The 18,551-nt window shown below is 35.2% G+C and overlaps 1 protein-coding gene across 19 annotated transcripts in view; it reads left to right on the top strand.

Moving 5' to 3' along the window:
* DLG1 (discs large MAGUK scaffold protein 1) overlaps window positions 1-18,551 on the top strand; it is a 255,691-nt gene that overhangs the window by 169,393 nt on the left and 67,747 nt on the right. For all 19 annotated transcript variants that reach the window (XM_032337041.1, XM_032337090.1, XM_032337079.1 and 16 more), the window contains 2 exons: window positions 4,735-4,855; window positions 10,760-10,916. In XM_032337041.1, the coding sequence (XP_032192932.1) occupies window positions 4,735-4,855; window positions 10,760-10,916 (278 nt within the window). The remainder of the gene's footprint in view (window positions 1-4,734; window positions 4,856-10,759; window positions 10,917-18,551) is intronic.

Raw genomic sequence — 18,551 nt, 5'->3', positions numbered from 1 at the left:
AACAATTTTAATTAGCATTTTCCTGATGACATATGGTGTGTGGGGCACCTTTTTCATATTCACCACCTTTGGTCTTTGGTGAGGTATCGTTAAGGGTCTTTGGCACATTTTAAAATTGAGTTGTTTTCTTACTGTTGAGTTTAAGAGTTCTTTGTATATTTTGGCCAACAGTTCTTTATCAGGTGTGTCTTTTGCAAATATTTTCCCCCCAGTCTGGTCTTTTTTTTTTTTACTTCTTATTTTTTAAAAGATTTTATTTATTTATTTGACAGAGATCACAAGTAGGCAGAGAGGCAGGCAGAGAGAGAGGAGAAAGCAGGCTCTCCGCAGAGCAGAGAGCCCGATGCGGGGCTCAATCCCAGGACCCTGGGATCATGACCTGAGTCGAAGGCAGAGGCTTTAACCCACTGAGCCACCCAGGTGCCCCAGGTCTTTTAATTTTTTAGATAGTGTCTTTTTCAGAGCAGAAACATTTTAATGAAATCTAGCTTTTTTATACTTTTTTTCATGGATCCTGCCTTTGGTGTTTTATCTAAAAGGTCATTGCCAAATCCAGAGTCATCTAGATTTTCTCCTGTGTTATCTTCTAGGAGTCTTATAGTTTTGTGTTTCATGTACAGGCCTTTGATCCATTTTGAGTTAATCTTTTAAGGTTTATGTCTTGATTCGTTTTTTTTTTTTTCTTTTGCATGTGGATGTCCAGTTGTTCCAACACCATTTATTGAAAAGACTGTCTTTGCTCCATTATATAGCTTTTGTTCCTCTATCAGAGATCACTTGACTATATTTATGTAGGTATGCTTCTGGTCCATTTCATCTAGGTTATGAAATTTGTAGGCATAGAGCTGTTCATACTATTTCTTTATTACCCTTTTAATGTCCCTGGGCTCTGTTGTTAATGTCCCCTCTTTCATTTCTGATATTAATGATTTGGCTTCTCTTTTTTTCTTAGCTTGGCTAGAGGATTACCAATTTTATTGATCTTTTCAAAGAAGCAGCTTTTGGTCTTAACTGATTTTTACAGTTGATTTCCTGTTTTTTAATTTCATTGATTTCTGCTGTAATTTTATTCTTTCCTTCTTATTTTGATTTGCTTTTTTAATTTCATAAGGTAGAAACTAAGATGATTCATTTTAGATTTATAGTATTGAATGGATTCAGTTCTATAAATTTCCTCTTAGCACTGCTTTCACTGTATCCCACAATTTTGATACATCATGTTTTCATTTTCACTTGGTTCAAAATATTTTTTAGTTTCTCCAGAGATTTCTTTTTTGATCCATATATTATTTAGGAGTATATTATTTAATCCCTACGTATTTTGAGATTCTTCAGCTGTCATTTTGTTACTGATTTCTTTTCATTCCGTCATGATCTGAGAGCAGACATGGTATGATTTTTTTTTTTTTAATTTGTTAAGTTGTGTTTTATGGCCCGGATGGTAGGTAGTCTGTCTTGGTGAATGCTCCATGTGAGCTTAAGAAGAATGTATCTTCTGTTGTTGGATGGAGTAGTCTATAGGTATCCACTATATCCTGTTGATTAGTGATATTGTTGAGTTCAGCTATGTCCTTACTGATTTTCTGCCTCCTATATCTGTCCATTTATAAGAAAAGAATGTGGATCCATCTGTTTCTCCTTGCAGTTCTGTCATTTTGGCCTCACATAGCTTGACAGTATTGCTGGATGCATAAATGTTAGGAATTGTTATATCTTCTTGGAGAATTGACCCTTTTGTCATTATGTAATGCCCTTCTGTATCTCTCATACCTTTGTTTATTTTGAGTCTTCTCTGTCTGGAATTAATACAGTTACTCCCACTATCTTCAATTAGTGTTAGAATGGTAGTATCTTTCTCCATCCCTTTACTTTTCACCTGTACATGCCTTTATGAAGTGGCTCTGTTATAAACAATATATAATTGGGTCTTGTTTTTGACCCACTCTGATAATCTTGGTCTTATAATTGGTGCATTTAGACCATTGATGTTCATAGTAATTATTGATATAGTTGGATTAATATCTGTTATATTTGTTACTGTATTCTATTTGTTGTTCTTGTTTCTTTATTTGTTATCCACTCTATTTCTGTCTTTTACAGTTTTACTGAAGCATTTTATTCCATTTTCTCTCCTTCCTTAACAGTTAAAGTCTCATTTTACTTTTTCAGTGGTTGCCCTAGAGTTTGCAATATACATATCAACTAACACTATACAGCTTCACAGGTAGTGTAATTACCTTAAAATAATCCTAATTCCTCTCTCCCATTCCTTGTGCCATTGTTGACATTCATTTCACTTATACATATACACATATGTATACATAGGCATATATAGTTGAATACAGTGTTCCTGCTGTTACTTTCCAAGAAGTTAAGATGTAATTCATATCTTTGTACCTCTATCAGTATAGTGGGTCTTTTTCCCTGTGACTTCTTTTTTTTTTTTTTTTTTTTGAGATTTTATTTATTTGACAGAGATCACAAGTAGGCAGAGAGAGAGGAGGAAGCAGGCTCCCTGCTGAGCAGAGAGCCCCATGCGGGACTCTATCCCAGGGGGCAGAGGCTTTAATCCACTGAGCCATCCAGCACCCCCTCCCTGTGACTTCTTTTTAGATTCCTCTCCTTCCCCACTACCTGTTTCCTCTTCTTTGAAAAGGATATTTCTATGTGTAATTTTCTTGGCATTTGACCTACTTGGTGTTTTCTGACCTTCCTAGATCTGTGGTTTGTGGTCTGATGCCAGTTTAGGGGAATTCTTAAAGTCATTATTATTGTTTCAAAGATTTCTTCCATTCTTTCCTAACACATTTGGTAATCACATTTCATAAATGTCACACCTTTTGTAGCTGTCTCACCGTTCTCAGATATTTTGTTTTAGGTTTCTTTTGTTTTGTTTCATTCTTTTTTTCTCTCTCTCTTTGCTTTTCAGTGTTACTGGTTGCTATTGAGATATCCTGAAGTTCAGAGATTCTTTTCTCAGCCCATCAAAAGCATTCTTCATTTCTGTTAACAGTGTTTTCGATGTCTAGTATTTCATTCTGTTTCTCTTAGAATTCCCATCTCTCTGCTTATTGCTCATCTGTTTTTGCATCATGTCTGTCCACTAGAGCCATTAGCATATTAATCATTGTTGTTTTATTTTTTTAAGGTTTATTTCTTTATTTTAGAAAGAGACAGAGAATAGGGTGAAAGGACAGAGGGAGAGTGAGAGAGAGTCTTAAGCAGACTCCACACTGAGCACCAGCCTGACGTGGTGCTCGATTTCATGATGCTGTGATCATGACCTGAGCCAGAACCAAGAATTGGACACTTAACTGTCTGCACCCAGGCACCTGTAATCATTGTTGTTCTAAATTCCTGGTCTGATATTCCAAAATTTCTGCTGTATCTTGAGTCTGTTCTGATACTTGCTCTGCCTCTTCCAGCTGTGTTTTTGCCTTTTATTATGTCTTGTAATTTTTTTGATAGTCAGGCATGATGTGTTAGGTAAAAGGAACTGCTGTAAATAGGCCATTAGTAATACGATGATAAGGTGTTGGAGAGGGAAAGTGTTCCTAGCCCTGTGATCAGGTCTCAAGTCTTTTAATGAGTTTGCACCTCTGGAATGTAAGCTACACAGTGCCTCTCAGTATCTCACTTCCTCCCTTAGGTGGGATAGGATGACTAGAATGGACTGGAGTTGATTATTTCCCTAACCCCAGGTCACTGGTCTCTGATAAAACCCTAGCAGGTTAGGCTTTGATCATTTCTCCTGAAGGCAAAACTGTTACGAAAAACAGAATGCTCTTGTATATTTGAAAATGGGTTGTTTTCCCTTCCTCCTGTCAGTAGCACGAGGAGATTTTTCTCCACTATTCTCTGTGAGAGCCTGGTAGAGATCCAGGAGGTAAAACTCACAAATGTGTGGGCTCCCCCAATAACAGGGTCCCCCAGAAGTGTTTTTACTGGCCCATGCTGAACCTCCAGCAATTTGCCAGTTACAATTCAGGTTTCTCTATCCTAACACTAGTTCCCACAGAGTTTTCTGCTGTGGTAAGTTATAATTCTCTGTATTTGCCTACCATTTTCTCCAGTTTGGGGGCAGGAGTTTGCCCTGTCATCCCCCTTATCCTAAAGGTCTAAGAAGACTTGAATTTTTAGGTTTTTTAGCTTTTTAAGGTGTTGTTAGAACAGAGTGATGACTTCCAAGCTTCTTACATGCCAAACTAGAAGCCAGAAGTCCCTTAATTATTATAAAATTTTGTCGAGCATAATCTTTGTGAACCTATTTTTAAACTTTTGGTTTTCATTATTTACAATTAGATTTTAAGTAATAAAAAGTTTTTTAAACTTAATCTGCAAAATGACATCTCAGAAAAATTAAGTTATTGTACTTTAGATTTTGTTTACAGTCTTTTCTAGGACAGCCTTTTAAATGACACTTCTTAGATTTCACTGTGCAAATCAGTTAATGTAAAATTCCTTTTTAGTTCTGTTTTTTTAAGAGAAGACAAACATGGTAAGTTTACTTACTGATCTGAATACCTATACTAGTTTTTACTAGTATAGTAAACTTGAACTTGAGCTTGTCTGATTTTTTAGAAAGTTGAGCTTGTCTAATTTTTACCTGGTCTTTTTCAACTTACATAAAAAATGGATATGAATTATACATTAACTAACCTTAAAATTGATAATTCACAAATGCAGTTCTGAATGGCTCATTTCACTTAAAGTGCTTTTTACTTTATTTTGAAGCTGCTTCTCAACCTGTTGATAACCATGTTAGCCCATCTTCCTACTTGGGCCATACACCAGCATCACCAGCCAGATACTCACCTGTTTCAAAAGCAATGCTTGGAGATGATGAAATTACAAGGTAAGGAACTGAGCATTTGTTCTTCGTAAATAAAGCCAATTGTTAGAAGAAGTTGTAATCAGCCAAGTAAGATAGCCACAATTTTCAGGACTAAAAGATTTTACTGACAGATAATGAACTTAAACCTAAATTTTTTTCATTGGAGGGTTCTTTGAGGAGGCTGAAATATAAAATTATTTTATATTCCAGGGGCACCTGGGTGGCTCAGTGGGTTAAAGCCTCTGCCTTCGGCTCAGGTCATGATCTCAGGGTCCTGGGATCGAGCCCCACATCAGGCTCTCTACTCCGCGGGGAGCCTGCTTCCCTTCCTCTCTTTCTGCCTGCCTCTCTGCCTACTTGTGATCTCTGTCAAATAAATAAATAAATAAATTATATTCCAAATAAATCACTGCCCTTTTTAAAAACATACTACTTTTTTTCAGAAATGGTTAATTGTGCTTAGAAATTATCATAGATAAAACTAAGTTAAGAATATGCTATGTATATTTAAAACTAACTTTTCATATATCCCTGTTTAATATATATCATAAAATTTTTTATAGCAGTAATTTGATTCATGTTTAGAATTCAATAACTGATATTTTCTTTCCTTGATATGCATCCTTGATATCCTCACTCCTAATATTTACCTTGATCTGACTTTACTGTTTTTTTTTTTTTTTTTTTAAGATTTTATTTATTTATTTGTCATAGAAAGAAAAGCGAGAGCAAGCACAGGCAGACAGAGTGGCAGGCAGAGGCAGAGGGAGAAGCAGGCTCCCTGCCAAGCAAGGAGCCCGATGTGGGACTCGATCCCAGGACGCTGGGATCATGACCTGAGCCGAAGGCAGCCGCCCAACCAACTGAGCCACCCAGGCGTCCCTGACTTTACTGTTTTAAATAAAGTTTGTAAATCCGTCTTTTTACTCCCAAAGAACTCTTAAGTATGTGGGAAAAAATAAGTGAAAAGTGTTTTAGATCTTTTACAGATTATTTACTATAGTAATAAGGGTGTTATGTTTATACAGATTGCTTTATAATTTGTACAAGTATTTCATATTATAACATTTAACATTAAATGTCTGCCAATTAATGTCTGTTTTATGTTTTTATTAATGTATTATTGTTGGCATTATTATTTTTGAGCTTTCAAAATTGTAATTGTTCTTGTCAGACTCTTGACTCTAGGCAAGGATTTTTTAAGGGCAGATAGGAAAGAATATTCATCTATGTCCTTTTTTTTAAGAGTTAGCTACATTGAAAACTTAATATATAGGGGCACCCAGGTGGCTCAGTCATTAAATGTCTGCCTTTAGCTCAGGTCATTATTCCAGTGTCCTGAGACTGAACCCCATATTGAGCTCCCTGCTCAGCAGAAAGCCTGCTTCTCCCTCTCCAGCTCCCCCATGCTCATGTTCCTTCTCCCACTCTATCATAAAAAAAATCTTTAAAAAAAAAAAATCGGGGCGCCTGGGTGGCTCAGTGGGTTAAGCCGCTGCCTTCGGCTCAGGTCATGATCTCAGGTTCCTGGGATCGAGTCCCGCATCGGGCTCTCTGCTCAGCAGGGAGCCTGCTTCCCTCTCTCTCTCTGCCTGCCTCTCCATCTACTTGTGATTTCTCTCTGTCAAATAAATAAATAAATAAAATCTTTAAAAAAAAAAAAAATCGTAAATATGTGCTCAGCAGTTGTGTTGGGAGTGAAAATTAGCAGAAAAACCGGGTTTTGTGGTTATCTCTTTGTGATATGAATTTTCAAGACTGTTAAGTCTTTAGGCTGTTCTCCTATGCTGATCTGGCATGGCTTTGTTGCTTTCTAATAGTGCCAATTATAGAAATAAAGAGGAAAAATAGGTAATGGCTTATCCAGTCTTTAATTTCTACATATTTTTCAAACTAAAAAATATGTTATATTGGTGTCTTGAATTGCTGTTCCCCATGTTTTTTTCATTCTATATCTCTTCTTTATAAAAAAGTCCATTTTATTGGACTTTTTTAGTATTATACAAGTTTACTTGTTTTGTTTTCTTTTATGTGAGAATCAGGTGGTTCATTACTGCATATGCCTTCCTGAAACATGTGTTTTAGCACTCCCTTTTAGTAATTACACAACTTTGTCCAGATATGAAGTACAAAAAATCTTTACCCTCACATTAGAAGTTCTCCACAATTTGACCCTAAGCAATCTTTCAGAGGTTATCTCACATTACCAATTTTAAAAAAGGAAAAGAGGACACCTGGGTAGCTTAGTTGGTTAAGTGTCTGTCTCCAGCTCAGGTCATGATCTCAGGGTTGTCCTGGGATCTAGCCCCGCTTCAGGCTCTCTGCTCAGCAGAGAGTCTTCTTCTCCCTCTCCCTCTCCCTCTGCGCCTACTCTCTCACTCTGTTGGGAAAAGAAATCCCAACATACAGAAAATTGATGATTCTAAAGTTCATTTTATTAACAGCTTTATTGAGAGATGATCCACATATCATACACTTATTGCATTTAAAATATAAACCCAGTGATTTTTGGTATATTACATTATTAATTTTTTAATTGTTTAAGGACTCCTTTTTAAAAAATTTATTTATTTATTTATTTATTTATTTGACAGAGTACAAACAGAGGGAGCAGTAGAGAGAGGGAGAAGTAGACTCCCACTGAGCAGAGAGCCTGATGGGGCTTGATCCCAGTACCCTGGGATCATGACCTGAGCCAAAGGCAAATGCTTAACTGCCTGAGCCACCGCAGTACCCCACATTATTAGTTTTTTTAGATGTGCAATTCATGGGCATTAATTGCATTCACAATGTTAGGCAATCATCACCATCTAATCCAGAACCTTTTTGTCACCTCAAACAAACTATAGCCATTAAGCAGTAATTCCAAATTTCCTCTCCCAGTTCCTGGTAACCTCTAATCTAGTGTACTTTGTGTCCTATACATTTGCTTATTCTGGATTGTTCATACAAGTATCATCTTAAAATTCTTTTCTGTCTGACTCTTATTTAGCATGATGTTTTCAGGATTCATCCATGTTGTAGCATGTACCAAAACTTCATTCCTGGGGTGCCTGGGTGGCTCAGTCAGTTAAGTGTCTGCATTTGCACAGGTCATGATCCCTGTTTCCTGGGATGGAGCCTCGCATCAGGCACTCTGCTTAGCAGGGAGCCTGCTTCTCCCTTTCCCTCTGCCTGCCACTCCCCCTGCTTGTGTGCTCTCGTGCTCTCTCTCTTTCTGTGAAATAAGTAAATATATATTTTTTAAAACCTTCATTCTTTATGGCTGAATAATATTCCATTACGTGTATATACCACATTTTATTTATCCATTCATCTGTTGTTGGACCCTTGGGTTGTTTCTACTTTTTGGGTATTGAGAATAATAACCTGATAAACATTGGCTTGCACTTTCTTGCATCCTTGTTTTCACTTCCTTTGGATATATACTAAAGTGTGGAATTACTGAGTCACATAGTCAGTATGTTTACATTTATGAGGAACCATTTGTTTTCTATTGCAACCACACCATTTTACATTCTCACCATCAATATTTGAGGGTACAGTTTCTACACATCCTCACCAATACTTGTTTTTTTCTGTTCTATTTTGTTTCATAGCCATTGTAGTAGCTGGAATATATCTCATGATTTTCATGCATTTCTCTAAAGACTAAAGATGTTGAACATCTTTTCATGTGTCTGTGTTATTTGAAAAATCAGAATTTATTTTCCTCTGAAATACTGTTGGATTTTAGCAGAGTATTTTAAATTATTTTTTTTTTTTAAAGATTTTATTTATTTATTTGGCAGAGAGAGAGATCACAAGTAGGCGGAGAGTCAGGTAGAGAGAGAGAGAGAGAGAAGCAGGCTCCCGCTGAGCAAAGAGCCCGATGCGGGGCTCGATCCCAGGACACTGAGATCATGACCTGAGCCGAAGGCAGCGGCTTAATCCACTGAGCCACCCAGGCGCCCCTTTAAATTATTATTTAGATAAAATTTATATTTATATAAAGCTAATATGTATGTATAGCTTTTTGCTTCATATATATATACTTTTTTAAGTTTACATACAGTATAATACTAGTTTCAGGTGTAGAATTTAGTGATTCAGCACTTACTTAAAACACCCAGTGCTCATCACAAGTGCTGTCCTTAATACTCACCACTCATTTAATCCATCCCCCCTCCCACTTCTTCCATATATGTTCTAAAGTAATAGAAACCCTATACTATAAGTCCATCATCTAACAGTGAAATAAAACATCGATATAGTGAAATCTATTTTGTCCCCTGATCCTGCACTGCCTCATCAAGTGAACTGTTTTCCTGAATTTGGATTTATTATTCCCTTTTTTTCTTTTATATATGTGTGCATGTGTTTAATATTTTCTAAACAATTTATTATTTGGTTTTACTATTTTTGACAAAATATAATTTTGTTTACGCTGTAAGTGAACCTGGCAAAGCTGAATAATGATGAAAACCTATGTATGACTGGAAAATGCCAGTTTAAGTATTTAGCAAATGCTTTAAATTAATCCCACATTATATGGAAGGATCCCTAAAATTCATCTTTTAAAAATATTTACCTCTGGTGGCTCCTGGATGGCTTATTCAGTTAAGTGTCTGCCTTTGGCTCAGGTCATGATCCAGTGGTCCTGGGTCTGAGCCCAAGCATTGGCCTCCATGCTCAGCAGGAAGTCTGCTTTTCCCTCTCCCTCTGCTGCCGCTCGCGCTACTACTGCACATGCTCTCTTGCTCTCTCTCGGTCAAATAAATAAAATCTAAAAAAAAAAAAAATTTACTTCTGTTAAGCCTTTTGTTACTGATAGCTTTTTGAAATGTTTTAGAAAAACCTAATTAAATTTTTAAAATATTTACCAAATATGATACATTCTAATTTCAAATGATATTCTGTATCTCATCTGCTGCTGGAATTTTCATGGTTTTACCAGAGGTATACGTGGTATTCACACAACCATTTATAACTGGCAGCAAATATGAAACACTAGTAGTGGTAAGATGTATTCTGATTTCAGAGATTTTAAATAGGGGGTGGGGAAAAGTCTTATCTTAGAATGGGTGAACAGCAGAGAGAGTTGGAAGGGTATGACTTAAGAAGTAAAACTACTTAATTATTTTATACAAAAAGTTTAGAGATGGGCAGTTCAGCATTTGTGTAGCAACCCTTAGGTCCATGGTGTCTCTGGGATTCTTCTGGTCTATAACCTTCATGGTTATAATATATATTTAAATCAGTAATAGGATTTTATTGTTCATTTTTTTGTGGGGGGTTATTTTGGGTGGGTAAGGGAACAGAATGTGCTTTGTTTTTGTTAGGGTCTATCTTTCTTTGGGAAATAACAATAAAATTTACCTTTATTTCTCAGAGGTCAAAATAGGGTCATAGCCTCAACTTAACAAAGAGGAATGAGATTGCTATGACTGGCTTAGGTTAGTCATGATTCATCCTTTGGAGACTGGAAAAAGGGCCTACCTACCTTTTCTAAGATAAAGGTTTATCTGCCTTTTACAATATCTAAGAAGTAAGGGCAGTGACTGATTCCTAGGTAATAAGATGTGTACAACCTCAGCTTTTCTTAAGTGTGTGTATTTCTTGAGTAGGTTCTTTATGTCATTATTTTTTTTAATTACCACAACTTTCTTCTCCTTTTTGTTTTAGTTTCATGTTTGTTTTTTAACAAAAATCATTGATTTTTAACATGTGTTTTTAGCTTTTATTTAAAATAAGAATTTTTCCTTTAATTTCTAAGCCTACTTTGTAGACTTAGAATCTCTACTCTTGTCTTGAAAACCTTAACTTTCATCTAGCTTTATTTATAATTTGATAATATAAGAGTTATCAGTAGAGAATTCTCACTGATAAAATATGAAGTTCCATATAAAATTTCTAAGGCGTTCAATATTTTTCTAATTTTTTTAGGGAACCTAGAAAAGTTGTTCTTCATCGTGGCTCAACAGGCCTTGGTTTCAACATTGTAGGAGGTGAAGATGGAGAAGGAATATTTATTTCCTTTATTTTGGCTGGAGGACCTGCTGATCTTAGTGGAGAGCTGAGAAAAGGAGATCGTATTATATCGGTAGGATATTTTAATCAAAATAACATTTTTATAATTATAACTATGACCTACTATTAGAAGTGTTTTTTTTACATCCTAAAGTTATGGGAGATATTTTGGTTATTTTCCTACCATTTTGTAACTTAATTGTAGGATTGCAGTGTTGTCTGAGAACATATTCTATAGGATCGATTTTCTTCTGATATTTGACTTACCTATAAGGGGGTCACTCTTTATAAATGTGCTTGAAGAAAGTTATGTATTCTCTATTTGTTGACTGCAAGGTTTTCTGTATGTTTACTAACCTTGTTATTTATGTAGTACAGATCTTCTTTATACTGTAATCTATTGTCTGATCTATTATTAAAAGATTTTTTTAGGCTTTCTGAAGTGATGATGGATTTAGCAGTTTGTCTTTGCAGCAGTTTTTAATTTTTATATCTTTGAAACTATGTTATTAGATGCATCTAAGTTTAGAATCATTATTCCTTCCTGGTGAGTTGAATTTTTTTATCATTATGTGATAATCCTCTTTATAATAATGGTTTTTACCCTAGAAGCTGTGTTGCCTAATATTAATATGGCTCTTTTGTCCTTGATATTTGCTCATCAAATTATCTTTATTTCACCCTCACTTGTAAATATAATTTAGTCTAAAGAGCTAGGTTGACAGCTATTGTCTGTCAATACTTTGAAGATACTGTTTTATGTTCTCTGGGTTCTTTTGTTGCTATTTACAAAAAAAGATCTGCACTTTGTCCTGTTTGCAAGTGATTTGGTTTGGTTTTCTTTTTTTTTCACTGACTACTTTTAACTGACTACTTTTAAAGTCTCTTACTCTTTGGTGTACTACAATTTAACTAAAATGTGTTTATGGCTAGCATTTTATTTATTCTGTTTGGGATTCATTGTGCTTCCTAGATCAGAGGAGTTCTGTCCTTAATCAGTCCTGGAATCTTAGCCAGTATTTTTTCAAATTTTGCATTTCCCACATTGTGTGGATTCTGTCCTTCTTCGGTTCCTATGAGAGTATATTATCTTTTTGTTCTGCATATCTTTTAACCCCCATTTCATATTTATCACCTCTCTCCTTGTACTTAACTTCAGTCATCTGCTTTCTAGTTCATGAATTTTCTTCATCTGCTCTTTAAGCCAAAACCAGTTTTTTAAATTTCAGAATACCCTTTGCTTTCTAGAAATTATTCCTGGGTTTTGTTTTGTTGTTTTTTTTTTTTTCAGTCTATCTTGGTGGTTTTTGTGGATTCTTTGTTATTTACAGTTCCTAATATTCTTTTAGATTTTTCTTTTAAACATATTTTATATTAAGTGCTATAAATAAGAGTTCTGTTTTTTGAAGCTTACAGGTAACTAATACATGTGACCTATGATAAATTGTTTTATTCTAAATTTTGCACTGTGAGTTTGTTTTCAGTAGTACTCAGTAGCGTGATGGGAGAAAAAGAAAGAATAGATGGGGATGAGGGAAACCAGCCAAATACCTAACATGTAATGGCATCACTAGACTAGAAAAACTAATAAAAATTCTAGGAAGCCACAGACCAAGTCTTAACACCTGTCAGCTCTTTCCCATTGGTCTTCATTGAATGCTCAGATGCAGTAAACCAAAGGTTGGGAACCAACAGAAGAGAATTAAGAAAAAATGATTCCTGAATCATACAAGGTACCTGCTCATAAAAATAGGGGACCTTGGGCAGAAGATCTGTGAAAACCAGCCCTAGGAACTCTGTACTTGAGGTGTTAAGACATAAGAGTTGGCGGGAGGGGTGGCGGATAAGAGAGTTCAGAAAAAGCCTTCTGAGACTGTGTGGACAGAATGATATCTCCAAAGACACAGCAAGCTTGGGCCAGATCTTGAGAACAGAGAGAACTTAACAGCAACTCAGAAGCTGGCAGCAGGTTTATAAAGCAGTTTTAAAAGCCAGCAATTCAGCTATAAAACACTAAGTGATCCTGGTAATCTCCAGGATCTAGTGCTAGTACCCCATCTTATGTCCCTCAGGGGAAAAGGTCTTAATCATGCTCTCAAACACATAAACTGAACTTAATTAAAAACTGCAATAAAGTACAGTTGTAGTTCCCCCACTGTTGTGGCCCAACACAAGGGTTGTTCCCTATTCTGGGATTAAATAGTATTTGTTTCATCCTACTTTATCTGAAATTGTCTACTTTACAATTAAAAATTACAAAACATGCAAAAAAAAAAAACTAGTTGTCAGGACAGAAAGCAGTCAATAAAATTAAATCAAGAGAAGGCTCAAATGTTGTATTTATCAAATAGGGACTTGAAAATAAGTATGATAAAATCATGATGATGATAATGATGATAAATACTAAAGAGTATAGAGGTAAAAGTAGAAAATACAGATGAAAAGATTGGAGAATTTAGACAACGTTATCAATACTACCAAAAAAGGATCACGCGGAATGGCTAGAAAAGTTTTTTTAAAAAACTGTCACAAATGAAAATTTTATTTAAAAGATTTAATAGCACACTGGACTCAACAAAGGAAAGAATCTATGAACTTGAGCATAGGACAAAGTTTCCAAACTGAAATGTAAGGGGCAGTGTGTAGAATTTGGGAAGAAAAAGCAGACCAGAGCATTTAAGATCTATAAAATAGTATCAGTAATGAAGAAGAGACAGTCTGTGAAAATATAATGACAGGTTTCTAAAACTGATGAAAAATACCAACCTACAGGTCTATGAAGCTCAGCAAACGGGACCTAGATACATCATAATTAAAGTATTAGACAGCTACACTAAAGAGCACATGTTAAAATCAGTCTTAGAAACAACACGTCTACATAGGAACAATAGAAATGACAACTGACTTCTCAATATTAATATCAAAATGCAAAGCTAACTGAGGGATATCTTTAAAGTGCTGAAGGAAAAAACTATAAATCTAGAATCCTATATCCAGTGAAATTATTTATGAGAAATGAAGTTGAAATAAAGACATTTTCAAACGGACAATAGCTTAGAGAATATGTCCCTTGCAAACCTGCAAGAAATACTAGAAGAAATTCTTCTGATTAAGGAGAAATTATACTAGGTGAAACCCTAGATCTGCAGAAGGAAATTAAGAACAAAAGAAAGTATACCTGGATAGGTATAAAAGATCTTGAATTTTTTTAAAAAATAATTGTACCTATTTTGTAAGACTATTAGCCATTTAAAACAAAAATAATTGCATGTATACTAGGGGTTATGACATATAGAAGTAAAATACAAGGCACTAGAGCACAAATTGACAGGGAAAATGGAATTATACTAGTGTTTCTTACAGCTTGTGAAGTGATAAAAATTTATTTGAAAGTGGACTGTCATATCTTATATTTACATGTCATTATTTCTGGAAGAAGCCCTAAAAATACTACCAAGAGCTATAGTTTTAAAAATTCAATACAGGAAATAAAGTGAAATATTAAAAAAAATCCATGCTTCTTACAAACAAAAGCAGAAAAGGAGGGGAAAAAAGGGTAAGTAAAAAGCAATATGAAGATGTTAGATTGAAATCCAACTCTGTTGGTGTCTACATTGCAGTTAACACTCTTAATTAAGATGCAGAAATTATCAGCTTGGTTAAAAAAAAATAACCAAGACCCAAATATATACTCTTCTCTAAAAATTCTCTTTAAATAGACGCATATGGGGACGCCTGGGTGGCTCAGTCAGTTAAGTGGCTGCCTTCTGCTCAGGTCATGATCCCAGTGTCCTGGGATCGAGTCCCACATCAGGCTCCTTGCTCGGCAGGGAGCCTGCTTCTCCCTCTGCCTCTGCCTGCCGCTCTGCCTGCCTGTGCGCTTGCTCTCTCTCTCCTCTCTCTCTCTCTGACAAATAAATAAGAATAAAATCCTTTAAATAGACGCATATGTTCTAAGTAATAGAGTAGAAGAAAGTATAAACTTACAAACAACACATGAAAGATGGTGTGACATACTCCTTTGAGGCAAAATAGACTTCAACAAATATTATTATTGATAGATTTTTATAATGATAAAAAATATTATTTCATTGTGAAGACATAACAGTGTTCAGTTTGCATGTGCCTAATAATTCTTTCAAAATACATGAAGCAGAAATTATCAGAACTAAGGAAAGAAATGGAAAAAATGTACAATCAGGTTGGGGATTTAAACATACTTCTTCCATAATTAATGGAATAAGTAGCAAAAGAAAAAAGAAATTTGTGTCCTTATCACTCATTATCTACAAAAATTAATTTGAAATGGATGATAGAACTAAATTTCTAGGAGAAAACATACAAGAAAATCTTAGCGAACTTGAATTAGACTAAGATTTCTTAAATAGGACTACGGGGCTAAGTCAGTTCAGTGGTGAAAAGAAAGTCTTTTTTTAACATTTATTTTAGAGAAAGAGAAAGCAGGAGCAACCTAGGTAGGTTAGGGAGGAGAGGGTAGGGAGGAGAAAACAGATTGTCAAGCATACTTCCTGCTGAGCACAGAGGCTGCCTCAGGGCTCAATCTCACAACCCCCAGATCATGACCTGAGCCCAAATCAGGAGTCAGATGACTAACTGAGCCACCCCGATGCCCCAAAAAGAAAATCTTTTCACATAAATGATGTTGAAATGACTAAATATCTATATAGAAAAATATGAACTTCAACCCCATCTTAGTCCAGATGTAAAAATTAATTCTACAGGGATTTTAAATCTAAATGTAAAGCCCAAACCATAATCCTCCTAGAAGAAAACATAGGAGGATATCATTGCAACCCTGTGGTAGACAAACAATCTCTTGGACAAGATACATAAAATACTAACCATAAAAAGGGTGCATTAAAAAACCAAATTGGCAAGGAACAGAGTAGGAAAAAATATTCTTACTGCCTATATCTGACAAAAGACTTGTGTCCAGAATACATAACCATCTCCCACAAATTAACAAAAAGATGAGGAATGCAGTTTTTTAAATGAGCAGAAGAATTAAACAGATACTTCACAAAACAAGATATATGAATGGCTTATAAGTACATGAAAAGGTACTTAACATGAGGCATCAGGGCAGTGCAAAAAAACCCACAGTGAATGAAGAGGTTTGTCGGATTTGGGTAGGAGTGATTTAACTTTTCTGTATCTTGATTGTGACAGTGTCTACACAACATGTGCAGTTGTCAAAACTCTTTAACTGTAAACTAAAAAGATTAATTTATTGAAAGTAAATTATGCCTAAATAAAAGGAAATAGAGGTGATCTTTGAACAACACGGGGTTGAACTGCATGCATTCACTTATATGCAGATTTTTTTATAAATACAGTTTAGTATGCTAAATGTATTTTCCTTTTAAGATTTATTTACTATTAGAGAGAGAGTGCACAAGTGAGGCGAGGGGCAGAGGAAGAGGGAGACAATCAGACTTCCCACTGAGCTGGGACCCCGATGCGATGCAGGGGTAAAATCAAGAGTCAGACACTTAACCGACTGAGCCAGGTGCCCCCCCCCATGATTTTCTTAATATTTTCTCTATTGTAAGAATAAGGTATGTAATATACAATTGGTAAGACTTTTAGTCAGCAGTACATTATTAGTAGTAGTTGAGATTTTGGAGAGTCAAAAGTTGTATGTGGATTTTTAACTGTGGAGGGGCAGCATGTATTCCATATACCACCCAGGTGAATGGCTTTAAAAAAAAAAAAAATGACAAACATTGGTGAGGCTGTGGAACACTGGTAGCTCTCATTCATTATTGTTGGGCATATTGTATAGTCACTACAAGAATTTGGGGGGAAGTTGTTGAGAAACTAAACATACAACTAACCTTATCACCCAGACTTTACCCAAGAAATCATGTCTACAGAAAGAGTTAACAGAAAATGTCCATAACAGCCTTATTAATAATAATTGAGATCTGGAAATGACTCAGGTGTCCATCAATAGCAAAATAGCTAAATAAGTTGGCGTACATTTATATAATATAACGCTATTAACCAATAAAAAGTAACAAACTACTGAAACAGAACATAGATAACACTAAAGAACATCACCTTGAGTAAAAGAACCACAAAAACACATACAGTAAGATTCCAGTTACATGATAATCGCGAGTAGAAGACAATAATTTCTATTAAGAGAAGTCAGAGTGGTTGTCGGTAATCATACTGATTAAAAGAGATACAGTGAGTTGGATGATGGAAAAGGTATATATCTTGTTAGTAGTTGTGGTTTCATGGTGTATACAGTTGTTGAAAAATCTTTCAACTCAACTTCAAATTTTCACATTGTTTGTAATTTTATACTGTAATTTAAATTTTTTAAATAAATTATAGTATATTAAGGACAAAATGGTGAAAAGGAATGAATTTGTTAAAAATAAATGTTAGATAAATTAGCTAGATGTTTAGAGGAATAAAATTAGCTTAGAGCCTCACTTCACACTTTGTGTCAAAATAAATTTTCAGTTGGCTTAGAGATAGGTGCAAAAAATTCAAAGCAAGAATAGATTTTTTTTTTTTAATTGTCCATGTGGGACAGCTTTATTTGGGTCACTGACATGCTGCTAGATAGAGTATGTTAGACTGACCAACACAAACTCGTTCATGCAGAAATTTCCCAGTTTCAGCACTGAAAACCCTATGTCTGGAAATGCCTTTAGTCTTGATTTTAAAACTGAAAATCCCAGACAGTCCAGTCCACTCGCTCACCATAATGTGAGTGTAAGTTGCATATGGCCTTACGTTAGGCTATATGCATCAGTAGCCTTAAAATTTTAATGCTTACTAAGCTTCTTTAGGGAAGTAGCCTAAGAGCAGGAAGAAAATACGAAAAAAGATATTCAAAACTAAAATAAAAGACTGTTAGGAACAAATTAATTTAAGTACCTCATTAAACAAAATTTAGCTGTCTTCAGTTTTTATCTTGAATCAGGATCACTTCAAGGCCTTATTAAAAAACAGATTCTTGGAGCACCTAGGTGGCTCAGTGAGTTAAGCTTCTGCCTTCGGCTCAGGTCATGATCTCATGGTCCTGGGATCAAGGCCTGCATTAGGCGCTCTGCTCAGCCGGGAGGCTGCTCCGCCCCCTCCCCCCAACCTCTCTGCCTACTTGTGATCTCTCTCTGTCAAATAAATAAATAAAATTGTTAAAACAAGAACAGACAAACAAAAAACAGATTCTTAGACCCTCTTCCCTGAAGTTTTCAATTCAATTTCAGTATGACTTAGGTAGGATCTAAAATTCTATATTTCTAACAAGTTTTCATGAGATACTGATTTTGCTGCTCTGGGGACCAAAATTTGTGAACTACTATTCTAAAGACCATCCCTCTTATTGATGTTCTTAATGATAACCCATATCACTGAGAAAAGTATGAATAAGTTATTTGGGAAAGCATGGAAATAAATCCTAGGTTTTATAAAATATTCTTTCTGATACATTTAATTTTGTTGAAGAAAGAAGCTTTAGAAATCAAGATTCATTACATATATAGAACACTGTAGTTTTCAGTATGGTATAAGTTAAGTATTCCCGTTATGCTAGTTATGAGAAGTATGATATAGAATACAATTTATATTTGCTAAAAATTTAGACTCGTAGACTCTTAGAATCAAAAGTGACCCAAAAGACTTCAATGAAAATTCTCTCCTCTGTAAAGAAAGTGAGAAAAGTGGC

Source organism: Mustela erminea, chromosome 1 (assembly GCF_009829155.1).
Source record: "Mustela erminea isolate mMusErm1 chromosome 1, mMusErm1.Pri, whole genome shotgun sequence".
NCBI lineage: Eukaryota > Metazoa > Chordata > Mammalia > Carnivora > Mustelidae > Mustela > Mustela erminea.
This window is presented reverse-complemented; position numbering and strand designations above follow the sequence as displayed.